Here is a 22369-nt window from a genome sequence, read left to right as displayed (position 1 = left end):
GTAGGCCCCTGTAAGATGTGGCATGTTACACTGCAGGAGATGTGAAGCCTCTGGTAGGTTTTGAGCAAAGCAATGACAAAAATCTGATTTATGACTCTTTTCAAGTAATTATTCTTAAAGGTAATTTTATTCATGTTATTAGGATGGACGAGGATATGCTATAACAACAAACAATTCTTTACAGCTTAGCCATGTTCTTGTGTGAAATTTTATTTGGCTGTACTAGATCCTGCAGCAGCTTTTCCCAAGTGTGTTCCATGAGTCATTGGAGCTGCTTCTTTTGAAAAACAGTTCTGCTTCCAGTAATTCTGGAAATACTGGGCAGTCTCTTCCTGTCTAAGTTAGTGATTTGAGACCATCATTAAAAATATATAAAATTGGAATAGAATAGAAAATTTCAGAGTGCATCACATGAAGTAATGTTTTATAAAACATTCTTTTAGTTACATTTATACATATATGTTTAATATACATCTTGTGTGGAGTCACAGTCAGGAAATGAGACTCAAAAGATCACAGCATCTCTCTAAACATCTAAATAAAACCCTGAATGGTTTGTACTGTCCTCCTCCCTCTTCCCTCATTTCCCAACCAGGGCTCAAACTCTCTGTCCTTTCAGTACTCCATATGCACAGACAAGCTGCAGTTTGCAGTGCTACATCCTGCCTCCTGTTCCTGCCATATCAAGTCTTTCTCTTTGTTTCATGTTCTGGCAAATAGATTTGGATTTGCTAAACTGTTTACTGGCTATCTGGTCTCAGGAAAGTTACTTCACCTCCCTAATCCTGACTTTCCTCATTTGCAAAAGTTTTCCTTTTAGGATCGTTTGTGGTTATTAAATGAAATAATGTACAGAAAGCATCTGGAATGTTAAGGACTGAATACTTTCCCTTCATCTGTTCCTCCTGCCCATACACACATACACAATTTAAGGAGACTCTCTGGATCTTTGCTTCCCTTTAGAAGCACTGCCATCAGTGATAACCTCAGATCATTCTGGGGCAGGTGACTGCTGGGAAGATGCCTGTCTTCATCTAGCTAATGATGCTTCCTGTTAGTTTCAGTATTGGAGGCTAATTTTTCAGCCTGGCCCCCAAATTCTCTCAGGGCACCCTACTGCTGACTCTGCCTCACCTCCATCCATTGTCTACAGGCTCTTAAGAATCCTGGGGTCCAAACATTGGGCCACTGGGGGACACAAGTCATAAAGACGTCTGGGGACTGGTCGGTGGTCACCCAGCTGTTAATAGTGGGGCTAGCCCTGATTTTGGGACTACAGAACCCCTAAGACCAGGACATTCCCCAACGAGGAACGGATAGACTCTCAGGTCTTGCTCTGACTGTGTCTTTGTTGGCAGTAGGTGACTCAGGGGACACAAAGGCACTGTCTGTGCATCCAAAGCAGAGAGGTATCAGCCACTTACTTCAGTGACTTTAACAGTGATTAGTTCTCAAGGACAAAAACTCTTCATTGTTAATTAACTTAGTGGTCAGCGGATTTTCCTTCCAAATCCTCTTGGGGACTGAACCCAAACAAAGCGAAGAAGTGACAGTAAAAAAAGACTTGTCCTTCTGACAAGCGACAGTAAAGAAAAAGACTTGTCCTGCTTGGCAGGAGAGGGTGGTAGTTTGGGCAACACTCAGCCATATTGCCGAGTTGCAGCGAACTCACCAAGCACCCTCACACCTTAGAGGCGTCCCTCACCGTCCAGCCTTGGCGCATCACCCGTCAGGCGGGCAGGCAGGGCGTAGACCTTTCCTTCCTAGCACCTGGGCCCATACTCCAGAAGACTGCGGCTGGCCGAGCCCCCGGCAGGGCTTTTATTGTGAAGGGAGCTCCCCCCTCCCGCGCTTTCGGGGGAATGGGGAAGCTGGGCCGGGACGCGCGGCAGGGACTTTGCAAACTCTGCAAAAGTCCCCAGTAGACCGCAGAGGCTCGCGGCCTCGGGTAGGCTCCCGCAGATCGCCGTAGATCTCAGTAGATCCGGCGTGTATTCCCCACCCGCGGAGTATCCCGGTGTGCAGCGATCTCCCGAGAGTTGGCGCGAGGCCACTTGGCTGCAGGGAAGGTGTGCACCTTCAGTCCGGGAAACCCGCCCCAGCCGAGTAGCCGCGCATCCTGGGAAGCCTGGCGAGCCACGGCGCCGGGGGCGGCCAAGGGGAGGCGGGATGAGTCTGCCAGCCGGCTGAGCGCGCTGAGGAGCCGGCCGGGTCACCGCCGGGGACATGGTAGGACTCGCGGGAAGGAACGCGCAAGCGGAGGGCGCGGCGATCACCCGGACAGGTGGCTGCAGGCAGCGCTCAGCGGCCCTGGGCGAGCGCAGCCTGCGCGGCCGCCGGAGGCCAGAGTTGTTCCCCGAAAGTTGCATGGGGCGGCGGCGGCTTTCATTTCTGCACCAGAGCTGGGGGCAATCGGCTTTCCTGCCGCTCTTGGTGGGGCGGGCCGTAATAAGGGGGCTTTTATTACGGATCTGCACACCTTGACCGAACCGTAACCCACTCGCAACTCTGTGCAATCTTCATGCAATCCACAGGGCAGGGAGAGGGGAGCGTTCCCTGGGGAACACACGGCAGCCTCTGATGAGATGCTTTTGAAGTCATTTTAATACTCTCCAGAGTTCGTGTGAATTTTATACTATCTTCTCTAATTTAGCTATGTATTGATATTAAAAATAATGTCCTAACGTTTATTAACATTGAGTTAAATTGGCTCTAGTAAGGTTCCAATCCGCCTCCCTCTACCTCCCCGACAGGAGGACTGTTGGGCAGATGTGGATGCACTAGTCGGTCTGGGATGTCACGATGAAACCAGGGTCTTGTGGACGTGGCCCTTCCATTGATCAACCTCACAGACACTAACAGGCAGAAAAGAAAAACCCATTGAGAATGTGGCCCAGGCGGCTTAGCTAAAGGACACATGCAACCCCAGGAAAGGGGCGTCCCTCAGGCCCGGCCGCTGGTTAGTTGCTCTGCTTCTCCTGCAGCAGAAAACCCCTGCAACCCCAACTGGGCTCCTGCAGTTCACTGGGCTCCCCTGTCTGCTTCTGTGCCTGCTCGCCTCTTCCCTTCCCTTCCAAGCTCACAGAGGGCAGATCGGAACCCACTGGAAATGCTTCGTGGGGAGTTTTGCTGGGCCTGGAGTTTAGAAGGCCGTCTAGAGACTGTGCTGTAGGATGGAGGGTCTCTGTGAGAACAGCTCCTTTGTGTGCAGGGGGGCCTGGCAGGTGGCTGGAACAGAGGTGGAGGGCTGGTCATCAGGAGCTGGGGGCTCAGGGAAGGGTACCTTTAAGGCTAGGGGGTGTGTGTATGTTTCACCCCTCCTAACGCCTATCCAGCTTCAGGTTTTTTTCTCAAAGCTGCTAAGAGAAGGAAATAGTGGAATCTTAAGCTTCAAAAGGGGGAATGATTGGGGGTACAGGATGTGAAATGAAAAGTGTGGAGATATCCTATTACAAATTCCCTGTTTAGGAGCAAGAGTGTTGCCAGAACTCAGGCCACAGCCATCCACTCTGAGGGGCATTAGCATGCTGGAGTCTCCTGGCTTTAAAGGCAAATGTAGCAGAGGCTCTGTGGTCTGAGGCTGAAGCAGAGTGCCTGGAGGAGAGATGGTACCTGCCTTCTGCTCAGGCTGCCTAGGGGAACATTGGTGTGTTTGCCCCACTGCCAGCGCAAGCTTCCCGTTCTGTGAGTCATTGCAGCTTCCTGGTTTCACGTCCCTGGCTCTGGGTTCTGGTATTGTGTTAGGAAGAGGACTTGTGTCAACATTTCACTGTCTCAGGTTCACTTGCAGAGAGAGGGGCCTGATGGGCATCCTCTGGCAGTGAAATGGCCTTGGAGATCTGAAGGCTCTCCTTTGCTTCTCCATCTGAATGAAGGGTCTTGAGGTCCAGAGACCACAGGGCAGCCTGGCACTGGCTAGAAGCAGCATGGGAGGAGACAGGGGGCTAGGAATCTTTTGAGGACCTTAGTTTCCTCTTCTGTAAAATGAGAGATTGGACTAGATGTTATTCAAGGTGCCATTTAGCTCCAAAAATGGGTGATATGTGAATAATTTTGAGATTGGATCTCAATTCTAGTGTTGAGCTATGCTTAGCATGAACAACTAAAAAGGTGTGGGGAAGAAGTGGTTCTCAGCCCTGACTCAGGCTGCCCCCATCCCCCAGCCCAAATCCAGATGAGACCCAGACCAAGGGATGTTTTCAGGCTCTGCAAGTCAGCCCAGTGTGCTGCCAGGGCTGAGAACCACAGGGCAAGAAGGCTGAGACAACGGGGGAAAGCTGGGGCTCAAAGCTGCACTTCCCAAGATATCCCTATGTCCATAGAGTGGTCATTCCTTGAGATAGTCCTAAAATAGTTTCTGGGAAATGATAGATGCTATATCATTTCCCATTATATGATATCGCATATATCATATGCTATATCTCTTTGAGGGTCCTTCCATAGAGTATCATCTTTTAATTCATTACACTGAGATTTGAACTTGCCCAGCTTGTTTGAATACGGTATCCTTTATTCAGTATTTCCCTAATGCCATCCTATTATTGATCCAAGGTACGTATGATGGGAAACTCTGGGTTAGCAGTATACAAATAAAAGTCTAGAATCCTTAAATGTCTTTTTGAAAAAAAGAAAAAAGAAAGAAAAGAGCATTGAGCTGCAGTATCTGTGGGGGCATTTTTGATTATCCTGAGGGGTCAGGGGTCATTGCCATGGCTTGGTGTGTATTTTTCTAAAGCTAAGATTGGAACACTTGTCAGTTTCTTTCCTTGCAGTGGTGGTGGGAGATTTGGTGTTTGCCAAGGACTCTGTACTTGATGAAAAATATTGATAGAATCAGATATATATGTGTCGGGTTAAAAATTAAAAAAGAAAAATATTGATAGAGAAAGTTGAAACTATTACTGCCAATTAAAAAACGTTTTCCTCCTGATTTTTGAGAAAAAATACACAACTTCTACAGGAACCACGATTATCATTTTGGCATGTTTCCTATTCTCTTTGAGTATTATTTTAAAGAGCTGAGATTTCACTACACATGCAATTTTGCAGTCTGATTTGTTTTACTTCAGTTTATATCAAAGCACATTTCCATGTCTACATCTCTAGAAAAATCTTTTATAACCATACATTTAATGCTCAGTACCGTGATTTTGATAATCATCTCCCCGTTTTTGGACATTTAGGTCACTTCAGGATTGGGGCTGATTTCAGTGGCATGTGGCCAGCTTCTCATTATCCATGGAAATGAGGACCTGAGTGCCCAGCTAAGTGGATATCAAAGACACATGCACACGTATGTTTATTGTGGCATTATTCACAATAGCAGAGACTTGGAACCAACCCAAATGTCCAACAATGATAGACTGGATTAAGAAAATGTGGCACATATACACCATGGAATACTATGCAGCCATAAAAAATGATGAGTTCATGTCCTTTGTAGGGACATGGATGAAATTGGAAATCATCATTCTCAGTAAACTATTGCAAGAACAAAAAACCAAACACCGCATATTCTCACTCATAGGTGGGAATTGAACAATGAGAACACATGGACACAGGAAGGGGAACATCACACTCTGGGGACTGTTGTGGGGTGGGGGGAGTGGGGAGGGATAGCACTGGGAGATATACCTAACGCTAGATGACGAGTTAGTGGGTGCAGCACACCAGCATGGCACATGTATACATATGTAACTAACCTGCACATTGTGCACATGTACCCTAAAACTTAAAGTATAATAATAATAAATAAATAAATAAATAAAAGAAAAAGAAAAATTCACAAGAACGAATTGCTCCGGCCTCTTTCTCTATCCAAGCTTTTACTGTAACTACCCTCCCAGGGCCCAGTGTGCTGTGGGAGGAGTTTCCTCTTGCCTGTCTTCACTCTGTGCTGTGGGCAGGTCATCAGGCAGGCAGCAGTGGGGGAAATGGAGTCCCAGGGGAGCCCACACGGGCCAGTCCTCCTTGGGAGAACCAAGAGCTAAAATCCCTGGAGGTTAAGACTCAGAGGAGAAGGAGCTGAGGCTGGAAAAAGGATGTAGCCTCTTTAGGGTCACTTAGAGCCGGGCTAGAGCCCGGGTCTCCTAGTTCTTCCCCCTCCACTCCCCATGTAGGTCCTGTCACAGTCACTACAGCCCCATCATAGACTTGAGGGATGTGATGTGGCTTGGAATGGCAGAGGAAAGTCCCGGGGTTTGCAATCAGAATGGGGTTTGTGCTGGGCTAGGTCACCGTGTGGTTCTGGGTAAGCGCTGCCTTGCTCTGAACCTCAGCCCCTTATCTGTAAAATGAGTCATTTGTGAGGAGCAAATGGAGTCATGGAGGTGAAAATACTTGGTGTCTCAAAGGTGCTGTAAGATTGGGGGCTTTACAAAGGACCCACAAAAATAGGTTTGCTTTTTGTTAGGGTCTAAAACAAATGGTAAGGAAGTCACAGGTGCCTTTCATTCAAAACCAGTCAAGGAGATGCTTCTGGGACTCTTCTCTAAGTAAGGATCTAGTATAGACGGAATTTATCCTCAAGTAGTTTTCTTGCTTCTTTAAGTCTCTCTTTTCATCGGGTAGGAAAACCCAGCCTGCAGATGTTCGTCCAGTCTGTCTCCCATGCACCTCCTTGCAGAACGCTGCTGACTGGATGAGAATGTAGCTCCCCAAACAGCTGCAGGTCCTTGGAATCTACTGCTGGGGTCCCCTCATTGAGTCCCTCTGCACTGAATGAGTCCCAGAAGTTATCAGGCTTAGCTGAAGAAGAGGTTAAACTGGTATTGGAACCTTGAAATGCAGCCCATGGAGCCTGTGGAAATTTGATCCCCTCTCTCTTCTGGGGTACAGCCCTCACTTGCAGCTCCTGCTGCATACCTGACCCAGGCTTTGTGCAGGGCTGGGCAGGGAGCAGAGTGTTTTAAAGAATCCACTGGCCCCAACCATACCAAACAGGGGTTGGTCTAAAAAACAGGGATGTAGGAGGTGGTGGGAACAGGCCTCCCAAAGAAATGAGTTCCTTAGTTGTTTCAGGGACTAGTGAGAGAAACATGCTTCAGCTTGGCCTCAAAGATGCGGACAAATCCCTCCAATATGTCTGGGAGGCCCAATATCCGCTCCCTACCTAAGGTACTAGTAGAGACACAGAGTGCATCAGTTTTCTTTGAGGCATGGTTGCTGTGAGTCACCTGGGGTTGTCTTTGCTTGGATCATCTTGTGATGTGACTGCTAAAGTGCTTCTGCCTAGGGAGTTTAGGGTGTGATCCCTTCATTTTCTGGACGTGTCTGCACAGGCCTGTGTGTGAAGGACCACTTGGCCTGGGATTGAGGATGAGAGGGAGCCATGATTGTGGGAAAACTCCAGGCCGCCCTTCATGTGGATTTCACTTCCTATCTCTCTCTCTCTCTCTCTTTCTCTCTCTCTCTCACACACACACGCTCACTCTCACATATCACACATATACTCATACACACACACGTGCATGCACACACACACTCACGCATGCACACATACTCTTGAGAGTGGCCTGGGATCTGGTCCTATTCCCCAGAGTCCAGCCTGTGGCTCCAGAACTGCCAGCTGAGTGGAAGATGGAAAGTGCTTTATAATAGCATCTGGTGAATCCTGGGGTCAAGGAGGCTAAGAGTGGAAGGGAAGCAGGATGAGGGCTGATGTGAAGGGTGAGGAAACAGAAGGAGTGTAACTGAAATGCAGATTCAGTCACTCACCACTTGTAGAGTCCAATTAACAAGAGCGAGATCTAGTATAAAGAAAGTGACTTTATTCTGAAGCTTAGTTTAGGGGAAGAGGTACAGGCTGCTGCCTTTAAGGGTACTGCTTTGCTTTAGAGCAGAAAGCATGGTCCTTTAAATGAATACTTGGCGTGAATGGCATGCAAGGGAGTGAGCAAGCACGTGGGGGTCTCCGTGACTTGCTTTGGTGCCTTATCTACCAGGGAGTTGAGCTAGCACCATCACAGGCAGAGCTAGGTTGTAAGGTCATCGTTGTCTTGAGATACTCTCCAGGTGGGAGAGAGTTTTGGAGTGGGCATACTTTAGGTTGTAAATTGACTGTTATCTCTCGAGGCAAGCTCCTGGTGGAAGGTAGCTCAGGCTCTGGAGCTTCTAAGTAAGCACATAGTTAGATAAGCTTTTCATGTAGGGAGTGTTTGGTGAAGGGAAGGTAGAGCTTCTAACTGCATTTCTAAAGAGCTAAGTAGGAAGCAAGGATTGAGGGAAAAGGAGGAAGAGAGAAGAAAAAATAATTAAATAACTTATTCTCTTTGTCTTAGAAAAATGGGGGTACTCGGTTATAGGGGCCTCACTCTGATTTCTAGGCCTTCACGAGTTCTGAAGGAACGGGTGTCTTCATGGGCAGGGACTGAGTCTTACTCCCAAGTGACTTTGGAATTCCTGAGTGGCATATCAAGAAGGCCACAAATGGAGGATTCACATTCAATGTGTAAATGTGTGTTAATGCTCCCTCTATCTCCCTGCCGTCTTGTCATTCATTCATTCATCCATTCATTTATAAAATGTCTGCTTTAAGCCAGACATTGTGTAGGGCAGAAAATAGAAAAATCAAAAATACATACCCTGCTTCTGAGGAGTACACAGTTTATTGAGGCTGCCTGTACATATGTGTGTGTGTGTGTGTGTGTGCGCGTGCGCGTGGAGGCAGGGGAGCAGGTGGTAGGTGGTAGGTTCAGGGGAGAGGGAAGCACGAGGAAATGCTTCAGCCCTGTGGGCCAGATATTCTGCTGAAGATACAGAGAAAGGATAGACCCAACCTGAGGAGTGAGTGGGGCAGAGGGAGGCTCCAGGACAGGGAGTATCTGAGGAGGATCTGGATTCTGTCAAGGGAAGAAAGGAGAAGCCACTGTACATCTGTTAGAATAGTTAAAAAGTGAAGCAAAACACCCTGACAACCTCAAGTATTGGTCAGCATGCCAGCAACAGGAACTCTCATACATGAAAGTGGGAAACACAGTAGAAAGCAGTTTGTTAGTTTTTTATAAAGTTAAACATACACTTACCATATATCCCAGCAATCCCATTCCTGTGTATTTATGCAGGAGGAATGAAAACACATGTCTACAAAAAAATCTGATGCAAATGTTTATAATAGCTTTACTTATAATTGCCCCAAACTGGAAACAACCCAAATGTTGCTCAACTGTAATTTGATAAACTGTGGTATGTCCATACGGTGGACTACTCCTCAGCAATAGAAAAGAACCATAGATCCATGCAACAACGTGGAGGGATGTCAAAGGCATTATGCTGAGTGGGAGAAACCAATCCTACTGGGTTACATACTGTGGTATTCCTTTTATATGATATTCTAGAAAGGGCAAAACTATAGGGATGGAAAACATCAGCAGTTGCAGGGGTTAGGGGTGGAGAGGCTGTGATTACAAAGTGGCAGCACAAAGGAGAATTCTGGAGTGATGGAACTGTTGTGTCCTGACTGTGGTGGTGGACATGCAAATCTAATACATGTGTTAAAACTCATAGAATGATACAGAAAAGTTTCAGTTTTACTGTATGTAAATTAAAATATATATATAACAAAAAGAAGAGGGAAAGGCATTCTAGCAGAAGGAATAGCACATGCAAAACCCCTGGAGGCAAAAATGAGCTGTTAAAAGTTGGCTGGGAAGGAGCTGGGCTGGGACCACAGGGAAACCTCCTGGAGATGGGGCTGGGGCCAGGGCCTTGCTCTTGGATGTGGGTGCTCTCCCCACCAGCTAGGGGTGTGTTATTGTCCCTAGGGCAGAGAGGGCAATGGAAGGGCTTTTGAGCTTGGAGAGGTGGGATTGTGTTTGCATTTTAGAGAGCAGTTTTGGAGGCTGAGAAGAAGCAGTGTGATCCAGGGGGCCAGGATAGAGGTATGGATTCTGTAGCAGGCCAGAGGAGCAGGTAGGAGGATGTTTGGGCAGGAGAACCTCCAGCCCTTGGTAATCTCAGATGTGGAGGCTGAGAGCAGGTCAGGAGTGACTCCAGGTTCTTGTTCAGGCATCTGGATGTATGGGTCTCTGTCGGCCTTCCTCCTTTCTCTTCATTTTCATTTAAATTTAGCTTTTGGTGTTTCTCTTCTAGTCACACTTAGAAATTGTTAGGAATAATGCTCAAAATCCTAAAGAAATTGAACACTCAAAGAAAGGATTCTTAACAAAGCAATTTTACTTCTGCACAGAGGGGTGCCTCCTTGGCCAGTTGCCATGAGAGCACACCTGAACAAAGGGGCATGAGAGCCTTTATTCCTGACACAAGTCCTGCCCCTGTACCCTTTCCTCATTGGCCGGGGTTGGGTCGTACAATCTAAACTAATCCTGGTTGGCTAAACATTCGATTTTTTTTTTAGATAGGGTGGGCACATAAAAGAAAGTGGAGAGGAAGGGGAAGGGGTGTCTGTAATAAGCTAGAAAGTTAGTCCTCTTTCCAAATAAGGAGATGAACATGAGCTGGTACTGATAAAGCCTGGTACTGTGGCATGCCTGGGCATCTAACAAAGGCAAAAAGGAAAAAAAAAGGAGAAAAAAGCAGGGGGAGGGGGTACTATGAATTAAAGAATAAAAGATTGATCAGATTATTTGAAGAGAAATATCATCATATCCCACAAAATGATCATATATAGAAGTAACTTAACAATGACAGTAATCATTTTAATTCTATAAAATCCTTATTATGTTATATTCTTAAGAGCAATGGTGAAATGTTGGATACTTCTCCTTTAATCCTTTGAATTGATTTTGTACATATTGCCTTGATAATCACAAGAGTAGGATAGAGAGAGGCTGGGTGTGGTGGCTCACACCTGTAATCCCAGCACTTTGGAAGGCTGAGGTGGATGGATCACCTGAGGTCAGGAGTTTGAGACCAGCCTGGCCAACATGGTGAAACCCCACCTCTACTAAAAATACAAAAATTAGCTGGGCATGGTGGTGGGCGCCTGTAGTCCCAGCTGCTCGGGAGGCTGAGGCAGGAGAGTCCCTTGAATCCAGGAGGCAGAGGCTGCAGTGAGCTGAGATTGAGCCACTGCACTCCAGCCGCGGCGACAGAGCGAGACTCTAGCTCAAAAAAAAAAAAAAAAAAAAAAAAAAGGGATGGGGGTAGGATAGAGAGAATTCCAACAATAATTGTGTGTACAGGTTTATTTATGTCTCCCAAGCCACCTTGCCTGTGGTCCCTGATGCTCTCCTCCAGCCGGTGTAGACACCTGGCTCCCTTCCTTCTGGCCTCCAGCCCAGCTGACCACTACTGCTGGAGAGTGGGTAGGGGCTGTGGCCGCTGCATCCTTCCTAGCCCAACTTCTCCGTCTGCCATGGGCTTGGATTTCTGCTAAGTGGCCGTGGGAAGGGGCTGTATCACGTGCTGTTTACTTGTGGGCAGTTTTTGTTTGGCTTTTGAGGGTGTTTGCTTGCAATGAGCAAACAGCCTCTTCCAGAACCAGCTGGAGGATTCAAATCTTCCCATCTTGGGGCAGCAGGTTCATGGTTCTATAAGAGCCAGCTTGGGTAGGGATTTTTCCAGAAATGCCATCAGCCAAAGAACCGGTCAAAGACAGCAGAGGGGATAAGACTAGAAGAGAGAAAGGGAGAGAAAAACGAGAAGAGTCAGACCCATAGACGCAGGGATGCGAGATGAAGAGAGTAAGGCACAGAGACAAACGAGACCAGCTCTGTGGAGAACCCTTCACGTCTAGGCATGGTGCTGAGCCAGGCAGGTGCCCCTTTCAGCTTGTGAGCATGCCATGCAGCGGGGCTCCTGGGCTGCATGGGGCACACTCTTCTGAGCTGGGTTTCGTCAATGTTGTTGCCCTTTGGCAGAGCGGTGCTGTTTCTGCTGGCCTGGATGGACTGAGGGCTGACTGCCACTGCCTCTCTGTGCTTCACATGCTCCAGGGCTGTCCCTAATGTCAGCTCTGTGCTCCTGCTGGGGAGGCATTATCAGCAGGACAAACCCAATTGTTCCACTGGCCAGTTTTGCTTCTAGCCAGACTGGCTTTGCAGCAGTGTTGTGAGGTGACTTCCAATGCACTGGGCACTAGGAAATTCTCAAGATATTCTGGCAAGGATTTAAAAAGTAACTGTAGTGTTGTTAAATGCTTGGTGATATCTTTGAGATGGGAAGGGAAGACCCAAATACAGTCAAACCATAACATTAGCGGGCCATAATTTCAAAAAGTGCAGGAGCCGCAGTCCCTTTCATTGTTATCTACAAAGGAGATGAATGAACTGCAGCCCAGGGATAATGTGATAACTCTTACTGGCCAGGTGGAAGGAAAGGGGGAGATGTCGATAGGGGGAGAGGGTTGCAGGGAGGAGCAAGGAACACATCTCCTACAGAGCCTGGGAAAAGGTGCATTAATGGATGGGGTTGGTCCTCACATTTGCTTTCTGTCTCCAGGTCTGTGCAATCTCTTTCTTCTAGGTGTCCCATTCTGTCTGTCTGGACTTCCCTTTTAGGGTTCACAATGCCGTTGATCTTTCTTTTTGGTGAATGTGGAGTTGAGGTAGGATTCTTAGAAACTTGTTCTTTTGAATATTGTCACTGCTTCTTTTCCTGACCTAATTGTAGGGGAATGTTTTCCTCAATTTTCCTTTTGGGCCTGTTAGGGTTTTGCAACTCTCTTGTTTTATCTCTGTCTTTTGTAAATTGTAAGAGCAATACCTGCTTATCATGGAAAATCCTACCTGCTTTCTTTTGGGTCTCTTTGGAGGAGTCTCTGTGTGGTGCTCCCAGCATTAGACTCACAGCATAGACAGGTGCACCTGCTGGGAGGTCTGCATGGTCAAGAGTCCCTGTGCAGGGCCAGGTGTGGTGACTCATGCTTGTAATTCCAGCACTTTGGGAGGCTGAGGAGGGAGGATCCCTTGAGTTCAGGAGTTCAAGACCAGCCCGGCCAACATAGGGAGACCGTGTCTCTACAAAAGTTTAAAAAGGTGTGTGCCTATAGTCCCAGGTACTTAAAAGGCTGAGGTGGGAGAATTGCTTGGGCCCAGGAGGTTGAGGGTGCAGTGAGCTATGATCATGCCACTGCACTCCAGCCTGGGTGACAGAGTGAGACCCCGTCTCAAAAAAAAAAAAAAATGGGTCTCTATGCGTACACCCTTGGGGATAACTCCTAACCATCTTCTCAGAGTGCTGCTCTCTGCCTGCTTCTGGGACAGCAGTGGTGGTTGTCTGTGGTGGAAGAAGGGAGGACAAAGGAAACCCACATTTACTAAGTTTTTTTATCAGAGAGGCATCTGCCTGCCATGTGCCCGGCCTCCATTTGAGCATTGAGATGAGAATGAGCATGCTCTATACCCTAGGCCCCTCGGGAATTCCGAGTCTTGGGGAGGATGGGGAGCAGCCTGCTTATCTACTTAATGACAGTTCATTGACTGCATCCCAGGTGTGAAGCTCTGAGTCTCAGGTGTGATGTTCTGAGAGTCACAGGTGTGATGTTCTGAGTCCTGGCAGTGTTGTTCTGTATTCCAGGCATGTTGTTCTGCAGGCCAGGTGTGTTGCTCTGTCAGCTAGGTGTCACTCTTTTTTATTAATGAGGAAACTAAGGCTCAGAGGAACCAAATGCTTTGCCTGAGCTCTTGTGGCTGGGAAATGGTGGGGTAAGGGGCTGGACCGAAACCTGAATGAGCTCGAGGCCTGTGCCTGGGGGAACTATGGACAAGTATGCAAATGAGGGGTGCGGTTATCTCACTCTTTTCACCCCAGCTGGTTGGGAGGAGATCTGGGGACCCCTGAAGTCCCTTGGACCTGTCTAGGTGGAAGCAGTGGGGGTGGAGTTCAGGCAAGGCCACTGGCTGGGGCAAGTTCTTTTAAGGATGTCATCTGAGGTCTTGGGAGTCTCCTGGGGGCTTCTCTTCTATAAGTCTCCTTTTCCTTCTTTCTTTTTTTTCTTTCTTATTTTTAGTAGAGACAAGGTCTCACTTTGTTGTCCAGGCTGGTCTCAAACTCCTGGCCTCAAGTGATTCTTCCCCTTCAGCCCCCTAAAGTGTTGGGATTACAGGCATGAGCCACTGCGCCTGGCCAATCAGTCTTTTTCTTGCTGTTGTCTCTGCTATTCATACCCTCTACAGAGTCACGCAGATATACACACACACGCATCTACCCACTCCATGCACTTAGATACATTATTCACACACTCACACATAAACCACATGCTTACATTGACATTCACAGTGTCACAGTGAAATACACACCCACACACTGGTAATCTTGCATACACACTCACACACCCTCACACACTTGCATAGCCATAGAGCAGCTGCAGAGGTGCTGCCTGGGCTCTGAAGCAGAGGTGTTTGATGGAGTACAGGGGCTGGAGCCAGGCTCAAGCTGTGTCCAGACTATGGTGGGGGCTGCGGTCATGCTGCCTGGGTGCCTGGGCCCAGCGGAGGTGAAGGCTGCAGGCAGTTTGAGGGCTGGAGGCTGTAACAGCCAGTGAATGGGCCATTTGGATGTCTGTGCCTGTGCTGGAAGGAGAGTGAGTGGGACACACAGGGTTCTTTCTCAAGGACAGAGTGGCTCTGTTGTCTGTCCACATAGAGGCTCAGTGTGTGCCTCCTGGGGGACCTGGACCCCAGCTCAGGGACTGGCTGCTGGCAGGGTTGCTTCCTGGATAGCACGGGTACTCATTCCCAGCCTCCCTGCATGCCTGGCCAGTCTGCAGGCTCTGGACCTAGTTGGCTCTTACAGTTACTTACCACATTCTGGCCTCCCACCACCACCCCTCTGCCCAAGATCCTGTTGCAACTACAAAGATGCTATTGTATTCCTTTCTTTCAGAACATTCTACCCTGAAATTCTAGTTAAAATCCCCTCATCTCCCTTTAGGCTGACTGGGCAGGGATGCCTTGTGTAGTCACTTCGCTGGGAGTCTGGAGAGGCTCCTGGCTCCTGGTTCACACTCACTTCCCTCCCTGGCGGTGGCTGAGTTTAGACTGTAATTGTCGTAATATCTTACTCGGTGTGGTTTTAAAGCATGAAGGGTTCAGAGGGTGAGTTGTAATCAGAACTGAATTCAAAGCCTGCTCACCACCTTGGGCATTTCAGTGAACCTTTAACCTCTTAGCCTCTGTTTCCCTTGGCAATACCAGGGCCTCCTTGTGGGAATGTACGCTCAGTGCTTTAATGAGCATAAGGCACCTTGCGTAACAGTCAGCACATAGTCAGTGCTCAGTTAATGGGAGCTGTGATTACATTGTCCTTGGACAACAGACAGGCCTGGACCCACAGCAAGGCCTGGGCTTCTAGAACTGTCAGGAGGATCCTTCAGTGCAACAAGAGGATTAGGAGTGGGGGATACCTTAGACTCTGGCTCCCCTCAGAAGGAGTTTGGGGTGTATGCCAAAGAGGGGCTGCCTGTGCCTCATCCCTGGGGATCCATCCCTCTGACGGTGAACTGGAGTCAGAGGAAGGGGAAAGGGGCGCCTAGTTCAAGAGTTCTTGATCTGGGGTCCAAGCATATGATGAAAACTTCAGCCGAATTAAATTTAAAAGGGTTTAATTGAGCAATGAATAATTCGCAAATCGGGCAGTTGCCAGAATCACAGCAGATTCACAAAGACTCCAGGGGTGCCTCGTGGTCAGAACAAATTTATAGACAAAAAAGGTAAAGTGACGTACAGGAATCGGAAGTAAGTACAGAAACAGTGAGATTGGTTACAGCTTGGCGTTTGCCTTATTTGAGCAGTTTGAACATTCAGCAGTCTATGAGTGGTTGAAGTATGGCCGCTGGGATTGGCGAACACTCAGCCATTGTTACTGCCGCATGCTATTAAGTTAGGTTTTTAATTTTGTCTGACTATTAAGCTAGCTTACAGTTCATCCACAAGGACTCAAATATAGAAGTACAGAGTCCTTCTCAGGCCATATTTAGTTTGCTTTAATGCATGGAATTCAGGGGAGCACTAGGTTAAAGAAAGTTACATCTTTATTTTCACTCATCTCTAACAGGAATTCATTGTTTCTTCTATAATGAATGTAGGCACCAGCCACAGTAGTGTTGGCAGGACCTGTGACTTTGTCACCAAGAGAAGTCACAGATATTTTATGTAATGACAGTAGAAGCGGACACTTTGAAATATAGTTTTTATTCATCACTGCTTTGAAAGTGCATTTGTTATTAGGTATACTGATAGATATTGGTTTTTAATGTGTTAATAAAGAAGCACGTGTAGGATTATATCACACATTTGTTTTTTAGAAGATCTGGATAATTATTTCAATGTAGTTGATTATCTTGGTAACCCTGTATTTTTCATTTTATACAATAAAAAGCGCATCTTGAGAAGGATCTTCAGCTTCACCAGGTGGCCAGAAGGGTCTTTGGTGTTAAAAAGATTCAGAACCCCTGCCTCTGTGTAGATATTCTTCAATGTGATCTGTTTCTGGGGGAGTGACAGAAGCCTTCTTTGCCTAAAAGCATCCTTCCCCAACCTCTACTCCATGACCATTAAAAAATAATCTTTTAAAAAATTAAAACCTGATGTGTGCCAGGCACTGTGCTGGGTTTTGGAAGATAATTTCCCCTCAGTAATAATAACATATTGTATTTACAACATATTGTATTATGTCATTGTAGCATAACAACACAATAACAACAATGCCCAAAGCATTGGACTTTGTAACTTTCTCATTCATTATCTCCTGGAATCCTCATCCTTTAAATGTTAAGACTATTGTATGAGACCCGTTTTAGAGATCCATAAATAAAGGTTCAGTGAATCTGAGTCATGGCCAAGTTATGCAGTTCATAAACATGAAGGACTTCCAGGTGGGCCCTCCAGCCACAAATGTGATGCTTTTTCCACTCAATCAACCTGAAAATTCTCACACTTGGACGTAGCCCTTGCATTTTGATATCTAGTCTTTGGAAATTTTTTGCTAAAAATAAATATCCTTGGAAATTAGTTTGTTGCATCAAGCATGGTCCCAAGGGTCTGGGTCTCAGGGGCGTCTTGTATAGATAGAGGAGAAGAAAGGGCAATACTAGAGAAGGGGCCCTGGGAGGGAACTAGGTCTGGATTTGGGGAGGCCTGGGCAGAGGACAACCCCAGGGGAGGCATGGAGGCAGGAGCCGGGCCTAGGGAGATGGGGAAGGCCAATGCTGGGGAGGAAGCACTGATAGGGAGGGCAAGCTCTGAAGCCCAATTTGACTGTCTTAGTGTATTTTGCTTGGAGAGCCTCCAAGACACATGCATGGAGGCTCAGCCTCAGTCTTCTAAGCAGCATCTCCATGAGAGGGCTGAGGGAACCTCCATTTCTGGAGGCCTCCAATGCAGTTTTCTGCTTGGGACTGGGCCAAGAGGGCGTGCGGTAGACAAGCAGAGCATTTTCTTTGTGCCATGGACACAGAGACCTGTTCCTCTTCTCTGAATCCAAGACGGTCCATCAGACACTGCCAGGCACTTCTCTTGTCTTTGACTGAGAAGTCAGAGACTTGCTAATTAGGCTTTCTCCCTAATTCTTGGAAGGCAGCAGCCCTGATGCATATCATTTCCCTCGACAGCATCCAGCACAGTGTAGATGTGGAGGATGTGGGCAACAGATGTTTCAATTGGTTGTTAGCCTCCTACATCTTATATTTAAATATCTCCAGAGTTGTCCAACAGAACTTTCTGAGATGATGGAAATGTTCTATCCTGTGCTGTCTAACATAGTAGCCACTACTTGCAGGTGGCAATTGAACACCTGAAATGTGGCCAGTACAACCAGGAATGGACATTTTTAAATTTTAATTAATTCAAATGTAAATAGTCACATGTGGCTAGTGGCTCTTATATTGGACATTGTAGTCCTGGACCAAGAGATATAAATTGAAGTGCAGATGGAGGCCAGGCTGCTAGCATAAGTGAAGGAAGTGGGCTGGGTGTAACGAAAACAAATCCGCCTATGTTTTGTTTTTTCAGGTTTAACTGAGCTGTAGTCAGAGAAGTGTTCATCTTCTATAAGAAAAACAATAAGGCAAATGAAATGCCAAAGGCAACTGTCCTTCTTCCTTGGTGTTGGGAGACAATAGGGAGCAGTGAGGCCTGTGGTGAACTTAAGGGAGCATGTCATTGAGAGAGAGTGCCATACTCTACGCCAGCCATGTAGGGACCTGGGCCCAAAGTATAACTAGAACTTCCCTTTTTTCAAGGGAAGCCAGAAATCTGAATTTTTATGTGAAATATCCTGGATTTTAAATATTGGTTCAAATTTATTTAAAACACTACAAGCGAAACAAAACACATCTGCAGGCCAGATTTGGCCTGTGGGTCCCGGTTTATAAACTCTCCACTAGGTCTAATCCTGTATGAATCTCTACCACCTCCTGGAGACTGGGGTGGATGTCCAGTGAAGAGCGAGGTGGATTCTGTCCTGAAGTGTTCCTAATTGGCTCAGCCTCCCCTGTTGTCATGTGTTTGATCAAAAGAGAGGAGACGTGCACAGGGAAGGCACAGACATGCTCCCCTCCCCTTCTTCTCTGAGGTTGCATCTTGGCCTCTGAGCAGCCAGGGAGCAGAAATCTCTGGAAGGTTGGAAAGGTATAGCCCAGAAAGAAACTTATTTTTCAGCAGCAATCTCCACCCCCTCTTGATCCCAGCCCCACTCCCAGATCTGAGAGCAAAATGTGTGGCTGTTAATACAAAGGGAGCCAGAGAAAATTTCCAACAAATGACAGGGTCTCCAAAATTCCATCTGGCCTGTGGTGTTCCCACACTGGCGCTCTTGTGAGCTGGAACAAAATGCTAATTCAGCTGTGGATGTGGAGAGGGCTCCTGGGGCCAGCAGGGCTGCAAAGCCCCAACGTATAATCAACGTGGAGACTGGACCAGGGCAACCAGCAAACGGGGGGACATAAGAGACACTCCGTTGACATTCCTGCCTATGGGGCTCTTGCTCTCAGCACAGTGCCAGGATCCCTGCCATGGAGTTGATCCCATGGGCATTGCTAGGAAATTACCATCATGGTAATAGCAACAATCTTAATGACAGCTAACATTGACTGAACTTAACTGTGTGTCAGGCTCTGTTTTGAATGCTTTATCTACAACACTTCATGTAACTCTCATAGTGTTTAGTAGAGTGATTTTATTTTTATGATTGACAAGTCACATTCTTTTCCCATCAGAATGTCACCACCATAAGAGGGCTTTTGTCTCTTTTGTTCATGATGTTTCTCTTCTGCCTGGAACAGTGCTTGGCTCAGGAAATACCTACTTAATGAACGAATGAATGGACCACCCTATGAAGGAGGTACTAGGTACTATTATGACCCCCATTGTACAGATGAGGAAATCAAGGCCCAAGGTCACACAGCAAGAACACAGTGGAGTTGAGATCAATGCCCACAGTGGAGTTGGGATCAATAGCCCATGTGTTATTTGCAGCTATGCTAGGCTGGTGATGGCAGGAGGCCATGGGGACCTGGCCATCTCACCTCTAGGCCCAGAGATGAAACTTGTCAAATAGTTTGGCAACTGGAGAAAGGTCATGGGACTGTGGTCAGGGACTGAGGGGTGCTCCCTGTGACCATTTGGGTATAGGATACTCAGTTCCTGGCTCAGCCTGTGCCCCGTGGGCTGTGGGTCATCTACACTGAGCCTCAGGACTTGTGGTCTCCTTGGAGAATGTGCACAAACTCTGAGAGGCCATTTGTCTTTCTGATGACAAGTAGGTCACTCTGTCCCTGGAGCAGAGAGCTGGCAGCTGCGTGTGCTAAGGGCCCTGTGCAGAACTGCACATCCCACACTCCCTTCATAGGCTGAGCAGTTTCAGAGCTAAGACTGGAACCTGGGCTGGAATCATGTCCAGGCCAAGGGGCCCTGTGATGAGCAACCCCACCAGCCAGTGCTCCTCATTTGTGACAGGAGATGAATAATTTTTTCTTCCTGCCCACCCTCTACCCTCTGCTACCTGCACCTTGGGTGACATCTGCAACTCCCTTTCAGAGAGTCAGATAACATAGTTTAGTGTGTGAAGTGTCTGGGGTTGAGTTGCTGGGTCTGAGGGAGAGAAGGCCCTCAATAAGTCTTGCTGATCTCACCTCTGGCTTCTGCTCCCTGCTCTTCGGGGCTCGCTTTTGGCCTGACTTTCCATGTTTCAAGTGTGAGGTATTACATGTTCAAGCTACCACTTTCACACGCATGAGAGAGAGACAGAGAGAGAGAGAGAGAGAGATCTGGGATCCTTAGAGATGGGGATAATCATATTCAGATTGGAGAACAACATATGTACATTCTTTTTCAAAGGTGTACCTCCCAGGGGCCTCTCCTCCATGGGCTGTTCTGGCCCTCACTGGGTGCAGATTCTTCCCTCCTCAGCTGTACCTGGAATAACAGCTGCACGATGGAGGAGTTCTCCTCCTCTTCTTCCCCCTCATAGCTTATGTTTATTGAGCATCTATTGTGGGTCTAGAATAATTGTAAGCATTTGACAGTTATCTCATTTAATTAGCATAATGGACCTATAAGGTTGTGTCTTAGGTTGGCTTCCTCCAGAAGGAGACCTTGAGACCAGGATTCCAGTGCAAACAGTTTATCTGGAAGACGTCACCAGAAGACAGCAGTAGGGAGGGAGGAAGTGAGACAGGGAAGGCAGCCAGTGCAGGGTGCATGAGAGGGCAGGTTCCTGCTGGGGACTTCTGGGGCTTGGTCCTGCTGGGAACTTCTGAGAGACCATGAGGAACGTGTCACTCCTAGGAGTTGTCCTCCTCCACAGGTAAAGAGGATGGAGTCTTTATTTGCCAATTCCTGTCTGCCATAGGTTGAAGGCTGCTCCTGGGGGTATTAGCGTCCCAGCAGGCACACTGCTGCTGACCACTTCTGAAGTCCTTTAAGTGGTCTGGGACATCACCTCGCTGTCCACTGTATGGACACTGGTTGTGATGAGCTCCAACACTGCAGAAGACGCAGCCGGGAGAACTCCTAATGGAAGGGTTCTCCACCCAAGAGCTGGTTGGATGAAGGGTCAGCTTTTGTGGAATATTCTGGGGGCCTCATATCCGAGAACCAGAAGAGGCTGAAGGAGAAGAGGTGGTGGGGGCAGGGCAAGCGATGGAGACGCACTCGGGACTGGACCACCTGGCAGAGTTCATGGCTGGTGGGTGAGTCTAGGGCGGACCTGGAGCTCAGCTCCTTAGCCCAGTTTGCCCTTTGCTGTAGCTTGTTCTTAGCAGGGTAATGTTAATAATGGGAGCGACCACCTTTTGAACAGTTATTATGTCCCTGCGACTTTTATAGAATTGTATACACATTAACTCATTAAACACTCATATCAACCCTAGGAGGCGGGTGCTAAACCTTCCACCATTTTAGAAATGAGTGAAGAGCTAGGACACCCAGGACAGGTGTCTCAGCAGGAGTGTGCAGCGGGCAGGGGAGGGGGTCTCTGTCTCTGCCTCCTGCTATGACAGACAGCCCTGTGTGGGTGGCCCTGTCCTCCCACCTGCTCACTCCCGCTCCCTGTGACCTTAGGTGCTAACCTGGGGTTTTCCGGTGCCAGTTCACCTGATATCACTTCTCTGGTTATAACTGATGCTGACTTGTTCCTCCGTGGCTACTAGTGATGCCTAGATTTGGTTGAAGGGACCCTCTAATCAGTGTCAGCTTCCCTAGGATTCACAGGGTGAGAAAAGCCTCTTTGTTGCGTACTGCCATAACTACGTCATTTTATCTATTAGCTTTTGGACTTTTTTTTTTTAACCTAATGTGTGTGTGTGTGTGTGTGTGTGTGTGTGTGTGTGTGCACGTGTACATATCAGTGTGTATAGCTGAAATTAAAGTCTCATGAAATAATATACCCTTATGACTTATTTTTTTCTTCTCTTCTTTTTCTTTTTGCTTCCTTTTCTTTCTCTTGTACTAATGGGTTCCAATCACAGTGTGACAATCTGATTGAACTACTCTCTCGTTTTAATGGAGCTGTCCCCCTTCTTGAACTTGGTTGAGGTTGGTGGGAATGAAGCCAATTTGGAAGGCAGTGCGTGCATTGTTGCATTTCCAAATCACCACTCCTCCCTGCCAATATATTCTCCACATTCTGGACGGAGCTGGTGCACACTGGTGCTTCTCCACAGGCAGGCACCTTCCACATGCAGCAAACCCCAGGGTCCAGGTGCTCAGCAACCTCTGTCCTGGGTCTAGCTGTCAGCCCCAAGCCTGCCTCCCTGCTGTTCCTCCCAGGACAGGGCTGTGGGGAGGAGAGGAGCTTGTCTACTGGGGCTTCAGTGGCTGGCTCTCTCGCAGCCCAACCTGGTGTACTCAGATTCCTGAGGTGGGCATGATGGGCCTGGCCCTCTTGGCCCCCCTTGTTACCCAGGGACTCCTACAGTAGAAAGGCATCTTAAAGAGGCCATGCCGCCAATCTCTGCAGCAGCCAGTGCAGG

General features: G+C 47.7%; 1 protein-coding gene across 2 annotated transcripts in view; it reads left to right on the top strand.

Annotated features, from left to right (window-relative positions):
* Positions 1-1894: 1894 nt before the first annotated feature.
* Positions 1895-22369, top strand: part of GASK1A (golgi associated kinase 1A) — a 73986-nt gene continuing 53511 nt past the window's right edge. The window contains exon 1 of one of the 2 annotated variants that reach the window (XM_054483416.2): positions 1895-2229. In XM_054483416.2, the coding sequence (XP_054339391.1) occupies positions 2227-2229 (3 nt within the window). In that variant the 5' untranslated portion in view covers positions 1895-2226. The remainder of the gene's footprint in view (positions 2230-22369) is intronic. The other variant, XM_054483417.2, reaches the window with a different exon arrangement.

The sequence above is a fragment of the Pongo pygmaeus genome, chromosome 2 (genome assembly GCF_028885625.2).
Source record: "Pongo pygmaeus isolate AG05252 chromosome 2, NHGRI_mPonPyg2-v2.0_pri, whole genome shotgun sequence".
NCBI lineage: Eukaryota > Metazoa > Chordata > Mammalia > Primates > Hominidae > Pongo > Pongo pygmaeus.
This window is presented reverse-complemented; position numbering and strand designations above follow the sequence as displayed.